We start from the raw sequence: 20,315 nt of genomic DNA, 5'->3' as shown, positions 1-20,315 counted from the left end.
AGAGTAGACAAGAAATGTAAACCTCTAAAAAAAAAACAGTTGTTAAAAGTAGTATTATATTTGAAGACTTTAAAAATAGCTAGTTAAATGAGCTACATATAATGAGATTTATGAATGCAATTTTGAAACGCAAACATTAACTGTATACTGAAGTAAATAAATTGGATTTGAGTTTCAATGATGATAAATGTGTAGTTTTGGATGATTGCATAAATATGTTTATTTATGGATACTAGCAAAAAGCAACCCGTAATACGGGTAATGGTCGGCCTGTTATTTTATAGTGGCTGTTTTCCATAATTTAAAGTTGCGAAACTTTAACTAATACTCTTTTAGAAAAACGCCTTCAAATTAAAAATTTTAAACCATCTGTAAAATTAAAATAAAAAGTATGCGGAGGTAACATTTTTTACCTATTATTAAACATTATTTCAGTAATTTACAACTGACATAGGTCATATCAGTGTAAGGCAGAACCATTTTCCTCGACATTACTAAGTTCAAAACAATACGTTTTTAGTTACTGACACAAAATAATAACAATTCATCATGCTTTAAACTGACGAAAAAGTCAAGCTAAATTCTCGTTATATTTTTTATAACATGAACTTTAATTAATAAGATTAATATAAAGCGAATGTAAATTATACATGAGTTATTAATTTTTTCGTATCCGCTTGATACATGTTTCTTTAAAAAAAAGAAATAATCTTTAAAACGTTAAATGCACACAACTAAATAAATTTAATAAAAAAATAAAAATAATAAAAAAAATAAAAAACACCACATAAAAACTGAAAATCGATTTACCTATTTATAGTAACCTATTTTTTAATGGCAGTTAATATAAACATTTATCGAAAATGTAACTATAAAATCTGTTTCGAAGTACAAAAGAATTAACAATACTAATAAAGAATTAACCATACTAATATATATATATTAGGGCTGTCCAAAAAAAAATTTTTTTTCAGATTTGATTGCATAGTTGTTTATTTTGTGCCACTTGACATAGTAATTAACTGTGCAAAAAATCTTTCCAATCAGATAATGTTTAGGGGGTGCTCAATGACCATAAAGTTTTACGAAAAATGTGAAAAACATGGAAAAAGTAACAAAGTTCCACAAATTTCTAAAACCCGGTTAATTAGATTTTTCAGATTTGATCAGTTTTAATTATCTCTAAATATTAAATTCTGAATACAAATTACAATCCACATCCACTTTAGACTGGTTTATTAGCAGAGAAATTAATGAAATAAAATACTGCAATACGACTAAAGTTCTGCGGTTTTTGTTATATCAGAATTTTTCCAAAATAAAACACTAGGATTTTTGACTCTTTGTCATTGATTAAAATACGAATTATAAACAAAAAAACATATGAGCAATTAACATTTAATTATCGTAATGTTATAGTTCGTGCAATGTTAATGCTAGCGAGGACTATAACTCTTCAGAGTACACTTTCTGGCATCTGGCACTCGCTTTCTGTGATCCTCAACCACCTGAATTAACCTCTGCATTTCAGATTCATTCCTTGTAATCGATTCATTAAACATCGACATTAAAGCCACAGATCGTTCGGCAGCATCATTTACTACTTTCAATGAATATACTAAATTTTTTCCTTCTTGGTATTCTGGGGAATCATTCCAGGTAGCTGGATCGTTGTTGAACAGAAAATCAATATCAACCTTCATTGACCGCAACGTACTTGCTGAAACTGATGTCACCAGCATGTCCAGAGATTTCTTCTCTAGACTTTCAATGTTCTTTAATTTGATCAACCTTTCAGACCAGTTCTCACCGTGAAATTTCATGTTGGAAATCATTTTTCGCTTCTCTTCCGTTTGAAGTTTGTTTGAAAACAAAGCTAGTGGGACCAATTCTGGTGAAAGGTACCACAAATGGTTTTGAAAGTTCTTGACTGCTGCTTCGGAAATCGTTTTATTCACAACTGCAAACTGCTTAAGTTGCTGAAACAGAAACAAGTCATTAACTGGAGCATCGCTGGCATTTGTGCATGATATCCAAGATTTTACATAAACCAGACTAGCAAATAAGCAAAATTCACAGAGATTTTTTTCCTCTTTTGTGGTCAACTTGAACTCTTCACGAAATAAATAAATCTTAAAACAATAAATAACCTTGGCCATCCAGCGAGCCATGTGATAAGCACCAGGGATCATGAAATGATAATTTTTCTCTTCTTGATCAGGCAGTTTTCCAAGTATTAACAGACAGAGATCCATGATTTCTTTGTAGTCATCCCTTGGCATTTTAACATGCAGGTTTTCTTTGAGGAATGCAATCACTTCATTTTGTAGTTCTTGCACCAGGGGTATTTTCATTCGAATGTCATCCAGAGGTTTAAAATTTCCTTGATTAACTTTGGGCCAATATTGCTGAAATCTCTGGAAAAGAGGTATGTTGGGACCAGATGATAGTCCAAATAGTGATCCAAACACTCCTGCTACTATGATCTCATGAACATGGTGTCTGCAAGCGAAATATAACAAATTTCTACCTATATGTTTCTCTAGAACTACACATGCACCATTTTTGGAGCCAGTGTTAGAGGCTGTAGTATCAAAACTCATTCCAATAACATCACCAATTATGTCCCAGAAATTAAGCAGATGAATAACTGCTTTTGCTTGGGCTTCTCCAGTTCCAGCTGACAGTTTTGCTATTCCAAGTATTTTGTCAACATTGTGACCTGTCACACCTACAGATAGCTGGTCAACATTTGCTTTAGGGGCTGCAGAATTTGTACGATCTATCATCAGTTTGCCATCCCAGTGGACGATTAATGGCGGTTTGTCCAAATCGCAGAATTCAGTTCGAACAGTGGCTTCAATATTTGATCGATGATAGGTTCGTTTTCTACGGACTGTAGAACGTGACAATGATCCATCATCGAGGTTCTGTCCACCAGCCCTTGCAATTGCTGCTGCTAGTATAGTAAATTTTGTGTCAGATAGATTAATTCTGTCTAATGCTGATGAAACATCAGGCGAGTCAAGAATTGTATCTAAGATACATTGTCGTTTTGGAGTGCTTGCTAAACTTGAGTCAGCTGACCCTGAAGAACTTGCTTTACTGACTTGTTGTCTGTAATAAACAGGGATTTCTATCTCAAAATCTCTATCAACCATTTTGTCATTATCAACAGCATCGTTATCGTTGTCATCACTATAACTTTCGTCATGTAAAGGTTCAATAACAGGAACTATTGCACTCGCACCAGATTGTCTTTGCTCTTCTTTTAGCTTTCGTTCTCTCTCTGCTTGTTTCCTTGCTTCATTTCTTTCTTCTAATTTTGAAAGTTCTTTGTCCTCTCCAAACATCACCATTTTTCTCTGACATCTCTGATCCAATAAAAATTCTTTATCTTCTTCAATTCTGATCATGGTTTCAGCATCCTTGTGGGCAATGTCAAAAAGTAGGCCAATGGTGTCTGTAAATGATTTCTCTCTCGATTTCTGAGAATCTGACAATCTGGATTTATTTTTTTTTATTAATTTAAATTCCTGGACTAAAGTTTTCAACTTTAAGACTACATTCGGATGAAATGCTGTCGGAATACGGACTTTATTCCAAATAATAATCAGTTCATCAACAGTTGTTTTAAGACTTTCAGGCACTGACTTTTTGGTTGAATAAAGATGATAAAAAAATGTTTTTAAAACATCAGATGTTAAGGGAAGAACTTTATCTGGAAGATTTGGCTCTGGTTGTCCAATTAAAAAGATTTTGGTTTGAAGTCGTGTAGAGATAGCAACACGAGATGATGCTGCCATTTCAATGATAACTGAAATATTATGAGAAAATCAAAACTCAATACCATATTATACAAACTTATCATTCAGTTGTTGGTTTATGCAGCTGCAGCAATATATTATAATAATTATTACTAAAGAAATTAAATAAATATTTTCAAATTAGAAATTATTATTATCTGCACTTAATAACAAACAATACACTACCAGACTACCATGCTAGTTTTCTGTAATAGGTTACTAAGGTTAGGTACTATCAAAATATTAATACATTTGTTGTCAAACTGAAATTCCTAATAAAAATAATATTTATACTTGTAAACCTTTTTATTCTGTTTGAACAAATTCTAAATTGAGTTAAATAATAGTATTAAAATTATGAATACAAATTTTAACAAAATGATATAAACACAGTTGTTTTAAACACTAGCAGACATTTTTTAGTCTGGTGCCCTGATGACAGTTAATCTGCTGCACTTTAATTAATCTATATAGCACGCAATCAGACAATATTTCAGTGGAAAAAATCTAACTAACCAGGTTCTAGAAATTTTTGGAACTTTGGAACTTTTTACACGTTTTTGACGTTTTTCGTAAAACTTTATGGTCATTGAGCACCCCCTAAACATTATCTGATTGGAAAGATTTTTTCCACAGTCAATTACTATGTCAAATGGCACAAAATAAACAACTATGCATTCAAATCCGAGAAAAAAATTTTTTTCCTGTGTTCACATGAACAGCCCTAATATATATATATATATATATATATATATATATATATATATATATATATATATATATATATATATATAAATCAAATTAAAATATTAATTGCATTTTTAGCATAATGCTGTCTTGGCTTTTAGTAAATAAATAAAAGCAATAAGTTCCAATAATGAAAATACCTATTATACATTTTTAACAATAGTCACTAACGTGAAGGTGTCTATTGTTAAAAATGAATATCAACACAAAACATCAAAACAATAACACATAACAATAAAACATTTACACCCTTGATCCTAAAATCCAGCGAAAATAGCAAACCAAATTAAAATATGAAAGGCAAAATTCGAAAACTAATTTAAAGTTAACTATATTTATCTTTTTACTAAACATATAAATACATAAAAGTATATTTGTCTTTATATTCAATATTAGTTATTCAATTACTTCAAATTTAGGACATTAAAACACCCTAGATTTAAAGATCAAGGTTGCATACTCTTTTATACACATTAAGCTAAACATTAACAGACATTATTATGTGTTTCCAGAATAATTAAAAAAGGCTAGACAACACAACCTAGCTCTAAAGCAATAACATTGCCTGGCACTAAATGCTGCCAAGTCACGCCTCTGCTATAAGTACATCGCTTGACTGGCAAGGTTATCAATCTTGCACAACATAATGCCAAGTCACACCACTTTGAAAACATGGAAACAACATAATTTAAACATATATACAACTATACACAAATATGGTTTTAAATAACACATATAAACACATTTTATAACAATATTAAATGACAGATATATTTATCAAAAACTATGAAAAAAAATTAAAATAAAAAATAAATTTATACATACAAAATGTACTCACAACCTACAAACAGTAAATTTTCAAAATGAAAATCTAAAGACTATAAATTAAGAACATTAGAAAATATAACATTTATGTTTGAGATGTTTATCAATTTTGAAAAACAAACTATTATATGCTCTAGTTCTTGAACATGCAACATATAGTTGACCATGAGAGAAACACGGTTTTTTGAGATATTCCCCAACTCTATTAAATGTTTGACCTTGACTTTTATTAATTGTCATTAAATGAGCCAATCTGACAGGAAACTCTCGATGCTTCAGAACAAAAGGTAAATTAGAACCTGATGGTCCCAACTGAATTCGAGGAACAAAAACCCGCTTACCATCAGAAACAAACCCTCTGCATCGTGAAAACCTCTGCAACCCTGGCAAAACCTCTGCATCAATATAATTATTTTGAAGAGCACAAACTTTCATTCGAGTACCATTGCATAACCCAGCTTTGAGATCTAAATTTCTAAGTAGGAAATTACACAACCAATTTTTAATTTTAAATGAGGTGGCATACCTGAAGGAGTTAAGCTGTTCAAAAACTCAACAGGAAAGTTCTTTCTTTCATTAAGGTCATCAGTATCAATTTGATCAGCACTTAAATAATTTTTGACCTCACCTGGCAGACATTCAAGCATTTCTTCATTGATTGATAATGAATAAACATTAGTTGACGTTAAAATCACGATTCAGAATAATCATTTTGATCAGCATCTCCAAAAATCTTTTCAACAACTGATTCATTTTCTCTAATAATGCACTGATTTGGTATTTCAATGCATCATTTAAAAGGATCCTCCTCTTTGACAGGTATTGTTCCATTCCCAAGTTTTAGTAGCCATTGGGAAAATTCACCTTCCCCATCTTGTACTCTCATATTTTCAGTTGATGCAAACTTCTCATTTTATACACGATTCTAGTATTTCAGCTGGTTTTCCTCTTTTCACAACAGGCAGAATTTGCCTAAGGTCACCACCAAAAAGAATGATTTTTCCTCCGAACGGAGAGTTGTTGTTGCAAATATCTTTTAACAACCTATCAATGGCATTTATTTGTTTACATGTTCATGTAAGACATTATACTGCTCGCTACTCAGTTTGTTTTGGTTATTTCTGATGAAAGCAAGGCGGTTGCCTTCAATTTTAACAAACGCATCAATAGCATATTGAAACAGTTTTTTTGCCATAAAAGAGTGAAGAAAAAAATTGTCTAACTAAAAGTTTATAATTGTAATACTGAGATAATGTAACATGATATCTAACCTACGTAGCACATTTAGGGTTGCAAACCAATTGATTATGCCAACCAGCATCACCCCTCTGAAAAAATAGAGGATAAACCATAGGATCTAAGTTGGCAGACATACTTGATATAGTTTTAAGAGGATGACCTCTTGGGTAAATAAGAACTTCCCTGGAAGCAGGTGGTGCACCATCTTCACCAACAAATACAACTGCAACTTCGTTATGTGAAGGGAGATTATAGCGACTTATAGCGATTATAGCAATTTATGCTGGAACATCATGATTCCAAAATATTTATAGCAAAATGTAGTAAACTACGCTAAAAACAAAAAATCAAATTGAGATAAAATAATATTTATATATGGCAAAATAATTTGTATTGGCTTTTAGTGAATGATTAAAAGCAGTGATTTTTAATAAAAATACCTATTTACCATTTTTAACAATAGACACCAACATGAAGATAAGCCAAATGTCTATTAACTCAAAAGATAACAAAAAAACATCACAACAACAACACACAACTTTAGCACACACCATAAGTTAATATAATATGTATATAATATAACTTAAGTAAGATAACATTCATATATAACAAAACAAAAGTAACATTACGCAAAATGTTATTAAAATACATTTTGTATTTTTTGAATAATTTTTAATAATAAAGGCTTGAAAACAGCAATACCTAAAGCAGTAACAGTTTGACACTAAACACTATTAAGTAACCATCTGTTAAAAGTACATCATTTGGCTTGCAAAGTTGATAAATCTTGCTCTACATGTTTACCAAGTCACAGCACTTTGAAAAAAATACTTTACATTATAATAAAAACACATTGATAAAACAACTATACAGCACTTATTACCACATACACATACATATCAAAAAAGCATATATGCAAACAATAAACGTGTGCAAACAAAAATTTTAAAAATGATGCAAGAAAATTTAAAAAAATTCAAAGTAAACAAATTATATATTTACAAACAATACTCTTTACCTTCTTTTTTTTCTTCATAAGAACTGTAATCCTCATAACAAAATTTAACCTTTACACACAATAACATGTGACATACCATGTCAGTGTTGGCACATAATTTTAATTTAATTTAAAAGTAGTTAATAGCATCACAGAAATTTCAAAGTAGTAATAACCATTTTATGGAAATAGCATTAGTATAACTTTAAATAACATCCATACCCCTATTTTCCTTCTAAAAAATAAAATAACAAAAATAAAACTGCTAAAAGAAAAACTAAAACAAACAAAATATAAACCATTTAAAAAATTAAAATCCTTTCTTCTTTAAATCCTTTCTACTTCATCTAATAAAAATTTAAATCCTTTCTACTTTATCTAATAAAAATGTATATATAACTATTTCATATACTTACTTCAATAATAATATGATTTTAACAATGAATATTTATCTTAACATGATTCTTTATGTAATATATCTAAACAAATATTTAAATTCCAAAAGGAAAAAAGTTTAAACTCGCTCAACAGTTCTTTCTAAAATGACCGCGTGCATTTAAAGAACGCGCTTTATCGAAGCCTAGTAACTAATTCAAAGCCTAGTAACTTATGACGAAACGACGTTAAACATTAAACGTTAAACGTTAAACATTAAGCATTTCTGTACTAATTATATTAAGATTATAAAAATTGAAAATATATTTTATATAAAACCTAGAGTATGATTTACAAAAATGTTATTGAGTCAGATGTTGAAAATTTCACCCTTTACGAATTTGGTCATAACATGAAACGAGAAAAATGTAAGGTATGTTGTACTACAAACACTGATTTGCTGAAAGAGTAAAGATCGAAAGGCTGAAGGTGAATCAATATAAAACTCTATTATTAACAAGTTACCGTTTGAGATGCATTTACGAGGTCCACACTTAACTGTTCCTGATATAAAAGCAAATGAAAGACTGAATGAACTTTATACCAAAGAATGAAATAAAGCTATAAATAGAGTTTACTGCGCTACATTAGGGATGTCCACTATGCAAAAAATCACCCAAATTGAATTTTTTTCCCATTCTAGTGTTTGTGTATAATGTATAAATTTTTTTTATCAAACTTTAGTTACTTTTCTAAAGCCTCCTCAGAGCCCCTAAAGACAAGCCCTAATTTCCTGTTTAAAACAGTATTTTTTTTAAGTTAAAACACAGAGAAATAATTATTGTGAATCTCATTTTTCAAGTATTTAGAAATTAAATCACAGAAATCAAGCCAAACAAAAGCAGCTTGCATAATATATGTTAAATTATCTAGTTTAACCAAGCTAGTTCTGCATTTTTGGTAAACAGTTATAGTCAAAGTATCAGACGGGAACCCCAAAACTAAAATTAAGACTGTCTTTCTGAATGTTATTAATGTTGCTTCATTGTCCAAGAGTTTTTTTGCCAAAATCAGGATATTTGCTGCCTGTGATTTTCAGCGCCTTGCGGCAACCATTCTCTTTGTTCTGGATCACTGGTTATGATTGTGGCAAATTCTGAAATCAGTTTAACTCCTCTTTCTGCGGTATCATTTACAACTTTTACCGTACGAACAAATTTTTCAGCTTCTTTGTATTCTGGTTTGCTCTGTCCACTGTTCAATTGGTTTTGCAAGCCTTTCTGTATTGATGCCAAGATTGCTGAACAATGAGTGAAATTCAGGTCCCAGAAGATTTGACAAACCTGTTTGACGAGTTATTTGACGAAAAACTGGCTTAACAAGACGAAAATTTTCGGGTACTGGAATTTCCAAGAGTTTGGCTGCCATATCTTTTTTCACAGTGGAACTAACATGTTTGCTGAAGAAAGCAAATGGAACTACCTCTTCTGTCAAATAACATCGGTGATTGGTTATTTTAGAAAGAATGACATCAGCAACTTCCTTGTCTAGTTCCTTGTAGTCCATCATGTTGTGGATGAATTGCAGGTCATTCATAGGTGCATCAGCACCAATGCTAGCTTTTGTCCAAGCTGGCGTGTGGAAAAGAGAAAGATATCTGTTCATTCTAAAAAGTTTGGTCGTCATCCTCTGATCATAAGGCAATTGTTTAGAAAACATGAACATTTGGTTCGCATAAATGTTACATGCCATCCACCGAGCTTGGTGGATAGCTCCTGGTTTAAGAAAGTGTACACCCCGTGGTGGAGTCTGCCCAAAGATGATCAGTGTGTTCTCAGCACGTTCACGATAGTCATCTCTTGGAAATGTTGTAGCATCTTCCTTAGCAAGTAGATGTGTCAAATGCTGTATGGTCTGTTCTTTGAGTTTTTGCAACCAGGTGCCTTCAACAGCTAATGTTTTGATTGGCAACTGTTTATCCAATGCTGGCTAAGCAGTTTTAAGCAAATTCAGCAAAAAATCTATTCTCTGGACCAACAATGTTTCCAAATAATTTCTTCCAAACTGCTCCGACAAAGATTTCAAAAGTATGATGTCGACAGGCAAGATAGAGAAGTTTTTGACCTAAGTTTTCTTCAATCAATTTAGAAGCACCATTGTGGATGCCACTATTACTGGCAGTGGTATCAAATATCAATGCCACAACATTGTCGCTTAGATCCCAAGCTTCTAATAGATCCAATGTTGCATTTGCTTGAGTCTCTCCTTTCGAATCAACGAGAACGGGAACACCAAGCAATTATCCCTCACTGTATTCTGGAGCACCCGACACAAGCACAGCGAACTGTTCATGTTGCACGACTAGAATGTCTTTTATCAATTTTCCGTCCCAATGAAAGGCACCAAACTGAGGTGGGTTGAGCCTTACGTTATCTATAACACTCTCAGCAACCCTCTGTCGATTTAACATTCTACTTCGACGAGATGTCGATTTGGAAATATCAAAATCGTCCAAGTTTCCACCAGCAGCTTTAATTACAGCAGACACAATCAAAGTTGTTTTAAAATCAGACAATTTCAGCCTGTCTGCTGCAGAAGTGATTTCCTCGCATTGCAAAATTCTTTTGGGGAGGTGAAGAGTAACAAATTCTGATCGTCTGTTCATTGGAGGTTCATAATTCAAGTCCCACCCTAAACCGATATCTACTTCAGCAACAACAATATTTTCATTAATATTCTGTTCTTCGTTATTAACTTCCAGGTTCTCATCATCATGATCCATGTCCTTATCATCCTGATCCATGTCCTCATCATCCTGATCATCCTGTCTACCTTCTTTTTCTACTCTTTCTTTTTCTTCATATCTAAGTATGATTTTCCGATTATATCTGACTTCTTTCATTTTTTTTTAATCTCAAAGATTTTGTCATGACCGTCCATGGTCGCCTTTCTGTCTTTTTTTTTTTTTTATCTAAATAGAATGCAACATCATAATCTTTCTTTTGGGCAGTCAGTAGCCTGGATTTCATGATTTCCTGTATGACATCAGGTGATCCAATATCAAAAAGACTATCAAACTTGGCCAAGAAGTTAACACGTTTTCCGCCAGCATCACTTTCGCGATTCTTGTTCTTCAACAAGTGGTTCCACTCATTCCAGAGACACATAAGATCTAACACCGAATGCTGTACAAAATACAACTCAAATTACAGATAAAATTAAAGATTGTTCATCATTGTAGAACAAATAGCTGAAATATTTTACGAAGAAGTAATGCAAAAGGTTGAACAACATTTGTTTTATGATTGAAAAAGCCTTGAGAAAGACCAAATCGTAGTTTTTAGTAAGGGTTGACTGAAGTCAATCTGATCATTCGAATAGCTTTTTGAAAAACAAGAAACGGACGATGAAATATAGAGCCAAGTTTGGAAATTGGCTGAAAAATGCATCCTGAAGAGTCCTTTGTAATATGAGCTCTTTTCAAATTAGTAAAAAAGTATATCATAATAAATGCTTAGTAAATATCGCTCTTAGGAAGCAGCAAGGTAGCGCGATTATACCGCGATTAAATCATGTTACGTTGCAGCTTTAATGCTGCGACGTAGCATGTTTAAAGAGCAAGTTAGTAAAAAGAAATGGCATTATAGTTTAAATGACAGGTAATGAAAATTTAAGAAAATCTTCGACAAAAGTTCACTAAATGAATTGGAATAAACAATTAATATAAAACATACTGATTTCCTAATTTCAAACTATTACCAATATCAGCATTTTAAAAACCATCAGGTAAAAACCTGTTAAAAAATCGTGTTACTTTAAAAAATATTACGCAAATATCTTTGCTCTATTTGCAACCGTTTTACAACCTGTTGAAGAAAAAAGTTGATCAGCTGCTGGAAAATACAACATCTCAGAAGCAAAGTTTTCAAGGATACGGTCATCATATAAAATTTGAAGTCTTTTAAATTCTGCTACGGCACATTGTTTAACATGTTTACGTTCGAGTGGTAGAAATGGCACATAAAAGTCAACAAAATCTGATAAGATAGATTCAGCTTTCTTCAAATCCCCTGGGTTTTTAAATTCTGCAAAAAACTTTTCCATCTCATTACTGTTAATATCTTCTCTGCGTTTCCCTTTAGCAAGATGTTTTACAGCAAAGTCGTTTATTTTGTCACCAGCAGTATTACTCAAAAAAATGAATATATTCTTGCGATAATCTGTACCTTCAATTGAAGAATGTTTCTTTAAATAGGGCTTTAAAACATTTGCAAGGCCCTCTGGCATTTTATCTACTTCATCAAATATGAATAATGAGCGTTCACAATTCTTTGTAGATGATTCAATTAATTCTTTTAAGTCTGCTTGGTATGTTGCCAAATTTCCTTTATGTCGATAATGTAATGTTGCAATTTTTTTATGAACAAATTTACTATTAACCCCTTTCTTGAACAAATGTTTTGCAATAATATTGGATACAAAAGTTTTACCGGTACCCGTCCATCCATGAAATGACATAACCAATGGCTTTTGTGGATTTTTATCTTTAGTGTAGAATTCTACAGCTTTAGCAATTGTTTTACTAACTAAATACTGCCCAAATAGTTCTTCATTTAAACTAGTTTGAATGCCTTTTATATTTTGCATCAACCAGTTTTCATCACAAACTTCAAAACCGGTGGGCGTGGGCGTGGGCGTGGGCGTGGGCGTGGGCGTGGGCGTGGGCGTGGGCGTGGGAATAGGGTCCGGACGTACTAAATAAATTATTAAAGGCTTTCATCAATCACCATATTAGTATTTTCTTTCGACGCCCGAAAATAGCATAAATACATACATACATACATACATACATACATACATACATACATACATACATACATACATACATACATACATACATACATACATACATACATACATACATACATACATACATACATACATACATACATACATACATACATACATACATACATACATACATACATACATACATACATACATACATACATACATACATACATACATACATACATACATACATACATACATACATACATACATACATACATACATACATACATACATACATACATACATACATACATACATACATACATACATACATACATACATACATACATATAAAGCATATAGGTTTATTTGATGCGCTACCGGCATGAAATGAACTTAACGAAGGTAGTTGATAATATATGTGTTATGATAACGTCAAATAAAATGAATGGTTTTAAAAATACGTAAAAGGCTTTAGTTTTCGAAAGCGTAGCAAAATTAGAAATGAATGAGCTTTTAGGGTTTCGTATACTGAGGAAATTATTTTCGACATATAAACCCTTTTTAATGCATAAAACGAAAGAAGCTATAAATATTATTTTATGAGAAACCTATGGAAACTGTTGAGAAATAGCCCAAAAGCTAGATTTGTATTCCAGAGATTTTAATTGAATTCACATGTTGAAAAACCACGTAACTATACGTAAGAAGGAACAAAGAAGTTGTTCATGAGTCATAATGTTAAACCTTGGAAGGTTGGTAGCTAATTAGCTTTGACTTTTAGTTTTCAAAAGAGCTAGTTGTGCAATTTAACTGCATAACTTTGCCATCTTTAATTAACCTGTTAGCTAAGTTTCATATATAAATTAGTTGGGAAAATTAAACATTTTCGATACTGTTTTAGTGTGCCCTTTTGTTGATAATTACTTAATTATTTGAAAAAATGAGAAAAAATCCGTTCTAAACTGAGTAGCGTTGGTAGTAAATCAATAAATGCCCTGGTTGCATCTTAAACTGTTTTTGGAGACATAGGAATGACATCTTTCACTTCTAGCTCAGAGCATCTGTTAAATTTTTTAATTTGAAATAAAACTTTTAAAAATTCCTTCGGAAAAGTTATCTCTATACCTAAGTAACTTCTGTTCAAAATTTTAACACCCTATAATAATGTCTTCTATTTTGACAAGGGATTCGAAATTTAAAAAATTTAGTAAATTTCCCTTACTTTCATATTTCTTCAAAATATTTTTCAAGGTTTACAGCACTTTGTGGTATTGTGCAAAGATGCACCTATATATGGTTAATTTCTTGGCAAAATTTGACGCCGCACGGACAAATTGTTCTGTACTGGCAAAGAGTCTGAAATTACCGCAATATCGACAAATCCACTGTTTTTTTATTATTTAACTAAAATTTATAAAACATAACTTTAAACTGTCATACACTTGCATACTATTATAAGAATTAAAAAATAGATATATAAAATTAAGAGTACGAAGTTGGATGTTTCGTAAGGCCTTTAGGTTTTATATTGTCTCTTGTAACTAAATTAAAGCATGTTCTTTCTCGATTTTAGAGTGGAGCGAATAAATCCGTCTCGTTTGTTATGATTGCACACTTTCTATGAGGTCTCCGTAACCAATTTTTACTGTTTTTTCCGCAGCTTGTGTGTGGCATGGGACCTTTGTAAAAGTGAATTCAATTTGAATTGGTTCTACCAGCATTTTTTTTTCAAATCTTCTGTAGTCTTACTATTTAGTATTGATGGTGGAGTAATTTTGCTGGACGAACAGTCGATTAAATCAATGTAGTTATTCGCTTTAAAGTTTATTTTCGGAATAAAGAACTTTCTAATCCCATCTTTTCCAACCTTATCATTTGATTCTCGTGCTTTTATGACTTTTCGAATGCCGAGGGCTCGGATATGTGTTTTCTTATCAGTTATCATTGCCAGCAGAATGTTTTCTGGAGATGCAATGTAAGCATTTCGAGAAATTACTAAGTCAATGACGTAGCGGTTAACTTGATCCAAGTATCTGGATGATTGAATGAAAGGTAAAGATGCCACACTCCATCCTTAATTGAATGATGGATTTTGATGTGGAACCAAAATGGTAAATACACCCTGGGAACGAACTCTGCTATAGTACATAAGTTATCTGATGGTTCTGTGGCGGTAATATACATAGTTAGTATCTTGTTGGTTGTTGTCAACCAGCGGGACATGTTTAGGGGGCCTGAATCTCGGTTAGCAAGACCTGGAGGACATATTCCTAAGCTAACAGCGAGACCAATATCCCTCAAAAACCTCTGGTCCTTATTCAAGTTTGATATATCAACTGATGTCAAGGTGTTGTTAACTGGGTCAAATATTACCACTGAAAGCAGCTCATAGGTCTTCAAAGATTATCTAATGCAAACAATGTAGGAAGTAGGTCCGAGGAAGGACCCTCAAGGAACTCAAATAAGTGGCAAAGAGGCAGTTCGTTGAAATGCAATTGACCAATAGCCCATTGCAGCCATCTCCCGATCTTCAGTTCAAGATAAAGCAGTACCCATAGTTAACTCAAATATTTACAACCGTTTCGTCACACCCTGGAACATGGTTTACACCTTCAAGAATTTCTCCAGTTATATAGTTGTAAATCCTTTAAGCAATGGCTTGATTCGTTTCTGAAGCTAGTGTAACATGGCCAACGTAGCTAGATTCTGGTTCTTTCACAATTTCTCTTTGGTAGTATTTATCCTCCTCTTTTTCTATTCACAATGTTTTGTCACGTCGGCCCTCAAAGTAAAGACCTACTAAATTATCATTATTAATGTTCGAACTTTCACTTTTAAGCTCTTGCGTGTTTCAATACCTCTCTCTAGCAATTTTGTTTTTATTAATCACTAAAGTTGTATCTAATTTAGTGACCAGACCTGCGTCGTGTAAAACGCTAGAAGCTATGGTAGCCGTGGTTTCAAGTTATACCCCAAATCTTTGACTTATTAAGGCGGTATTAGTAAGTTTTATACGCATTTGCGAAGAGGATGAAGCTGACGGTCTGGGATTGCCTTTTCCTTAAAGGGGAACTTGGATTTCTTTGAGCAATTGCAGTCTGTAAATGTAGAGCACTTACAAGCTGCTATATCAAAATGAAAGCGTGATTCCTCTTTAAACTTCTCTGCTCGTGCTTTTGATACCATGCTTTCTCTATTCTTTTATAAACAGAGTTGATATTGATATAACTTTTGTGATATGCATAAATCATATCAATAACACGATTCTTTGAATCTGTCAAGATGGAAGCATCAGAATACAGCATTTGCAGCTTTTCATAAACAAAATGTGATATGGAAGAAAATGTGGGTTCCTTATTACCAGTTTTTTCAGATCCAAGACGCCACCTTTCATAAATTAAACATTTAATAACATCTTCTTTTGTTGGAGGCATTGAAGCAAATTCTGTCGGCGATCCAAAATTGGACAGTCTTATATGCTCTTCGCTTTGAAAATTTTTAAAATTTTACCATGTTTTATTTCTTACAGCCCTTTTCCTTCTTACTCACGACCTGAAACAAAAGCTTACAATAATTTATTAGTTGTAAATAATTATTCTCAATTAATTAATTAATTAATAATGATACTCTGGAAAATAATATGCTAAAATAATAGTTAATACCGTATATGCTTGCGTATAAGTCGAGATATTTTCTCGTGTAAGGATAATAAAAAATACAAATTAATTTTTCAACTTTAGTTTTATAATGTTAACGTACTGCATATACTTGCTTATAAGTCAAAAAGTCTCAAGAGATAAACAATATTAGAACAAAAGAAATCAAAAATAGAGTTGAAACAGCTGCTCTTATTCCAATTGTTTCTGGTTTTGAAATCACGTTAAAAAAGTTAACTTTAAAAAAATTAATAGTATAATATAAAAAAACAGGGTATTAGACGATTTTGTGGTAATTTTACGCTCTTTGCCAGAACAGAACATATTGTCCGTGCGGCGTCAAATTTTGCACAGAAATTAACCGTACATAAGTGCAACTTTAGCACACTATCGAAAATACTGTGACGTTTAAAAAATATTTCAAAAACAATACGAAAATGTGGCAAATTTAGTAAAATTTTTGAAATTTCAAGTCCCTTGCCAGAACAGAAGACATTATTATAGGGTGTTGAAATTTTGAACAGAAGTTAGTTATTTACAGAGATTACTTTTCCGCTCTATTCGAAAAGTATTATAAAAATTTTGCTTTTTTCGAGCGCCCCTGATATGGGAACATGTCTATTATTACTGTTTATAGTTGGCGCTCTCTGATCAACTACTTTAACACTATTCCAATTGAAACTTTTCTTATCATCAGTGACTGGACATTAATTTCCTCGTGTAAACATTTATCTTTAAAAATAAAATTGGTTTGCCATGCACCATTTTCTTTAATTTTTTTATCTCCCTAATCCTGCAAAACAATTGTTCTTTTACTGTCTTTTTAAAGACAATTCTAACTTTAATGCCTTTTCTCCATTTAATTCAATCATATCTGGTGATAAAAATAAAGAAAAAGCAATTTTGTTTTAAACAACTAAATTGATGAGGTGTTTTCTGAATACTTTTGTTGTTTAAGAAAACATTGTGCTAAAAAATGTTGATCAAAATATTTTGATGTTGTAGCTTACAGAATTGCTTAGTATGATTTTTTTTAGAATATTAGGATAACTATTTACCAATTGGCGCTTTTAATTTGAACTTCTGCATCATTATGGTCAACGCTTTCGTCAATACTTTTCCGATATCTGCACAAAGATTGAATCAGTTACAACAAAACGCTCGAATTGATACTGTTCTCTCAAACATAAAAGAAATCCATAACTTTTGTACCGCTTCACTAACACCAGAAGCTGATTTGTGAAGAATATCAAAAACTATACTTAATGATGTATATAAAGCCGAAGAAGTAATTCCGAAAAAAAATTATAAACCTTGGAACTCAAAATGAGAAAGCCAGAGTAAGACATCTTGTTGATTAATCAATTACAAGAACTGCCTTTAACACTATATTAATAGTAAAAAGAAGCAAGTTATTCTAAGCCTCTACGGAATATAGTTGGTCCAGGAATATCAGTTTTCAATCAGGCCTACTCTTTTTTTTTTTTCTATTTACTGTTAACTACTAATTTGTTTTATTTCATTTTTAGCTGGCGTTCCTTAGTAGTCTCCGTCATTTTAAGAATCATTTTCTTTAACATACGTTCCTACACTAGCTTTGCTCCTTTGTTTGGGCTAAAAAAATTTGATCAAGCAAAGTAACTGACTAATCAATGAATAGGTCTTGTTCCTTAGAAAAGTATAAAAAATATCAAAATTAGTGGATGAACTCTTCAGTTACATAACTCTGCTTAACTTTAACAAAAAATAGTCAAGGCGACCTACTTACACAAGTTACTTACTTCTTGAATAAACAATTGCAGCAACAAGTACACCAATAGCTATCAATGCAGCTTGCTCAATAGAATCCAATAACACTGAATTCCCGGATGATGTTTGATTGAAGTAACCAAAAAAATAGTTCGAAATTCGATTTTGTTGGAGGATTTTTTTTTTCCGCTCCTCTAAAAATAATATATACTATATGCATTAATCAAGATGAAGTTTCTTATGAAAAAAAATTCCAGAACTTATATAAAAAAAAAGTAAAGCTATATTACAAAAACTGAATGGTGCGTAAAAAATAAAAAAAGCAGCATTCTTTTTGCGGAAATATTACATTTTGCCATTCGTCAATTGTTCAGCTATTGTATGGCTTACAAAAAAAAAATCTGTTATTGACATACTTCTTTAACAAAGCTGTCCTTTTCACTGGTAGTACTTCAAATTTAACTTATTGGCCAGCAACCTACAGTTGATGTATGTGAATTAAGAACTACATCAGAGTAACTAGCTCTTATCTCCTTTGAAGTTGTAAATTAAACTTTTGCAATTGTGCAATTGCACTGCATATAAATTAGCAGCATAACTGTCAAAAAAGTAAAAATTGAAATAATTACTAATTTTTTGTTGTTTTCCTTACTGAAACCTAGGCACTAAAAATCTGAAATATTAATAACAAAAAAAGAGATAAAGCGGCCTTATTAAAGCAATAAAGAAATGCATTTGCTAATCACAGCTCTAAATAGAGCATCTTCAGTTATTCATGCAACACGAAGAGTGCCAACATATCAAAACTAAAGAGCACACTTTAATGCCTAGAGAATGCTACAGTTATTTTACAAATATCTAAACCAACATTATTGGAATATTCCATGATTGTAATGGAAAAAAAGGATAGTTGCATTTTTGTATTGATCTTTAGGAAATAAAAAAGTCCAACTTAAAACAATATAATACAAGGATGGCTGGTCTGAACAAAAGTAATGATCTCTTGACCCACAGGTTTATGTTTTAAAAACAAAACTGTGAGTCAAGAGTTCATTACTTAAACCGCAAAACTCCTGACTAGAAACGAAATAGACAATACCTTACTTTTGGCATTAGGTTTAACACAGTTTTAATAATATGCAAAAAAAATTAAAGATTTTCAAAAATAGTTGATTCTCTATGAAACCATGTTCGCAAAACTGCTAGGTAGTGCTGTATATCTACATAAAGGTGATTAAACAGTGGAACTATCTAATCAATGTGTAGGTTTTGCTCCTTAGAGTTGTATGAAAAACATCAAATATGGATGAACTCTTCAGCTGCAAAAATCTGTTTTCTCATAACAATTTGTGATCAACCCAACAACATAAAACAGTATACTTACTGCTTGTATAAACAACAACAGCAACAAGCATACAATTTGGTATCAATAAATAGGGCTGAACAGAATACACCACGATCAAAGAAACCGTTATAAATATCCATTTTAACATCTTAAGTTGATTTATTGATTTTTAAAAACAAAGAGTCAACAAAAAAGTTTTTCAAAAATTATCTTTAAACGAAAACTTTTACTTTTGTCGAATGAGGCATGTTATTAAAGAGCAAATAATCTATGAGAAATTACACCGGAATTACGTCACATGCAATTGTTACACTTTTTTTTTTCAATATACGCTAAATTTTAATTCCTCTTGAATTGTTTTCTTTATTTTAAACTTATAATTCAGTGTTTTCGTTGAGCTGCGTTACATTAAAACTTTAAAATAGACTATAAACTATATAATAGAAGTATAAGCAAAGAACCGAGTTTTATTTTCAATTTAATTGCGATTTTAGTAAGAACTTTATTTTAAGTAAGAGTATCAAATTACGCAGTAAATTTAAAAACTTGTTTTTTTAATAAGTTTAGACACTGCATATTTCTCAGCTGTTTTAATTCTGAGATTAAGAGATGTATGTTGAACACCGTGGAGCATTAATTTAACATTAATAATTGTTCATAGAAGATATTTCTTTAGCTTCTTTTTCCTTTCTTCGTTGAACGACCTAAGGTGGTATATCCCCATTAAATCTGACTTTTAATCAGTATTGGTTCAAACCTTGTGATCAATTTTTTTATTT

The 20,315-nt window shown here is 31.7% G+C and overlaps 2 protein-coding genes and 1 long non-coding RNA gene across 4 annotated transcripts; all 3 read right to left on the bottom strand.

The window, feature by feature from the left end:
• Positions 1 to 1,021: 1,021 nt before the first annotated feature.
• Positions 1,022 to 4,070, bottom strand: LOC149877636 (uncharacterized). Its single transcript, XM_090074278.1, has one exon. It carries the CDS (start codon positions 3,804 to 3,806, stop codon positions 1,437 to 1,439), a length of 2,370 nt encoding a protein of 789 aa, XP_089930404.1. The 5' UTR covers positions 3,807 to 4,070; the 3' UTR covers positions 1,022 to 1,436.
• Positions 4,071 to 10,836: 6,766 nt separating this feature from the next.
• Positions 10,837 to 19,784, bottom strand: LOC149877634 (torsin-1A-like). Of its 2 annotated transcripts, XM_090073815.1 has the most exons (4): positions 19,576 to 19,777; positions 18,224 to 18,385; positions 17,501 to 17,569; positions 10,864 to 12,743 (listed from the first exon to the last, which is right to left on the bottom strand). In XM_090073815.1, exons 1-4 carry the CDS (start codon positions 19,682 to 19,684, stop codon positions 11,815 to 11,817), a joined length of 1,269 nt encoding a protein of 422 aa, XP_089929941.1. In that variant the 5' UTR covers positions 19,685 to 19,777; the 3' UTR covers positions 10,864 to 11,814. The 2 variants fall into 2 exon arrangements, with proteins under 2 accessions (XP_089929940.1, XP_089929941.1); XM_090073814.1 differs by lacking the exon at positions 17,501 to 17,569 and having other exon boundaries at positions 10,837 to 12,743; positions 19,576 to 19,784.
• On the bottom strand, positions 15,514 to 16,556 carry LOC149877635 (uncharacterized). Its single transcript, XR_016447909.1, has 2 exons — positions 16,449 to 16,556; positions 15,514 to 16,338 (listed from the first exon to the last, which is right to left on the bottom strand). It is a non-coding gene; the product is annotated as an uncharacterized LOC149877635 (long non-coding RNA).
• Positions 19,785 to 20,315: the final 531 nt, after the last annotated feature.

Source organism: Hydra viridissima, unplaced genomic scaffold (assembly GCF_058129835.1).
Source record: "Hydra viridissima isolate aposymbiotic clone 2 unplaced genomic scaffold, HvirCarnegie_v1 scaffold_16, whole genome shotgun sequence".
Lineage (NCBI taxonomy): Eukaryota > Metazoa > Cnidaria > Hydrozoa > Anthoathecata > Hydridae > Hydra > Hydra viridissima.
The sequence above is the reverse complement of the archived record's forward strand: the minus strand, read 5'-3'. Positions and strand labels throughout refer to the sequence as shown.

Bases quoted from the DNA above. Each gene is read 5' to 3' on its own strand.
- LOC149877634 (XM_090073815.1), bottom strand. From the start codon at position 19,684: ATGTTAAAATGGATATTTATAACGGTTTCTTTGATCGTGGTGTATTCT. The intron at 17,570-18,223 runs GTAAGTAACTTG...ATCTTTGTGCAG, and splicing joins TGCAATTGTTTATTCAAGAA to ATATCGGAAAAGTATTGACG. The intron at 12,744-17,500 runs GTAAATAGTTAT...TAATTTATTTAG, and splicing joins CAAATTAAAAGCGCCAATTG to TACGTCCGGACCCTATTCCC.
- LOC149877636 (XM_090074278.1), bottom strand. From the start codon at position 3,806: ATGGCAGCATCATCTCGTGTTGCTATCTCTACACGACTTCAAACCAAA.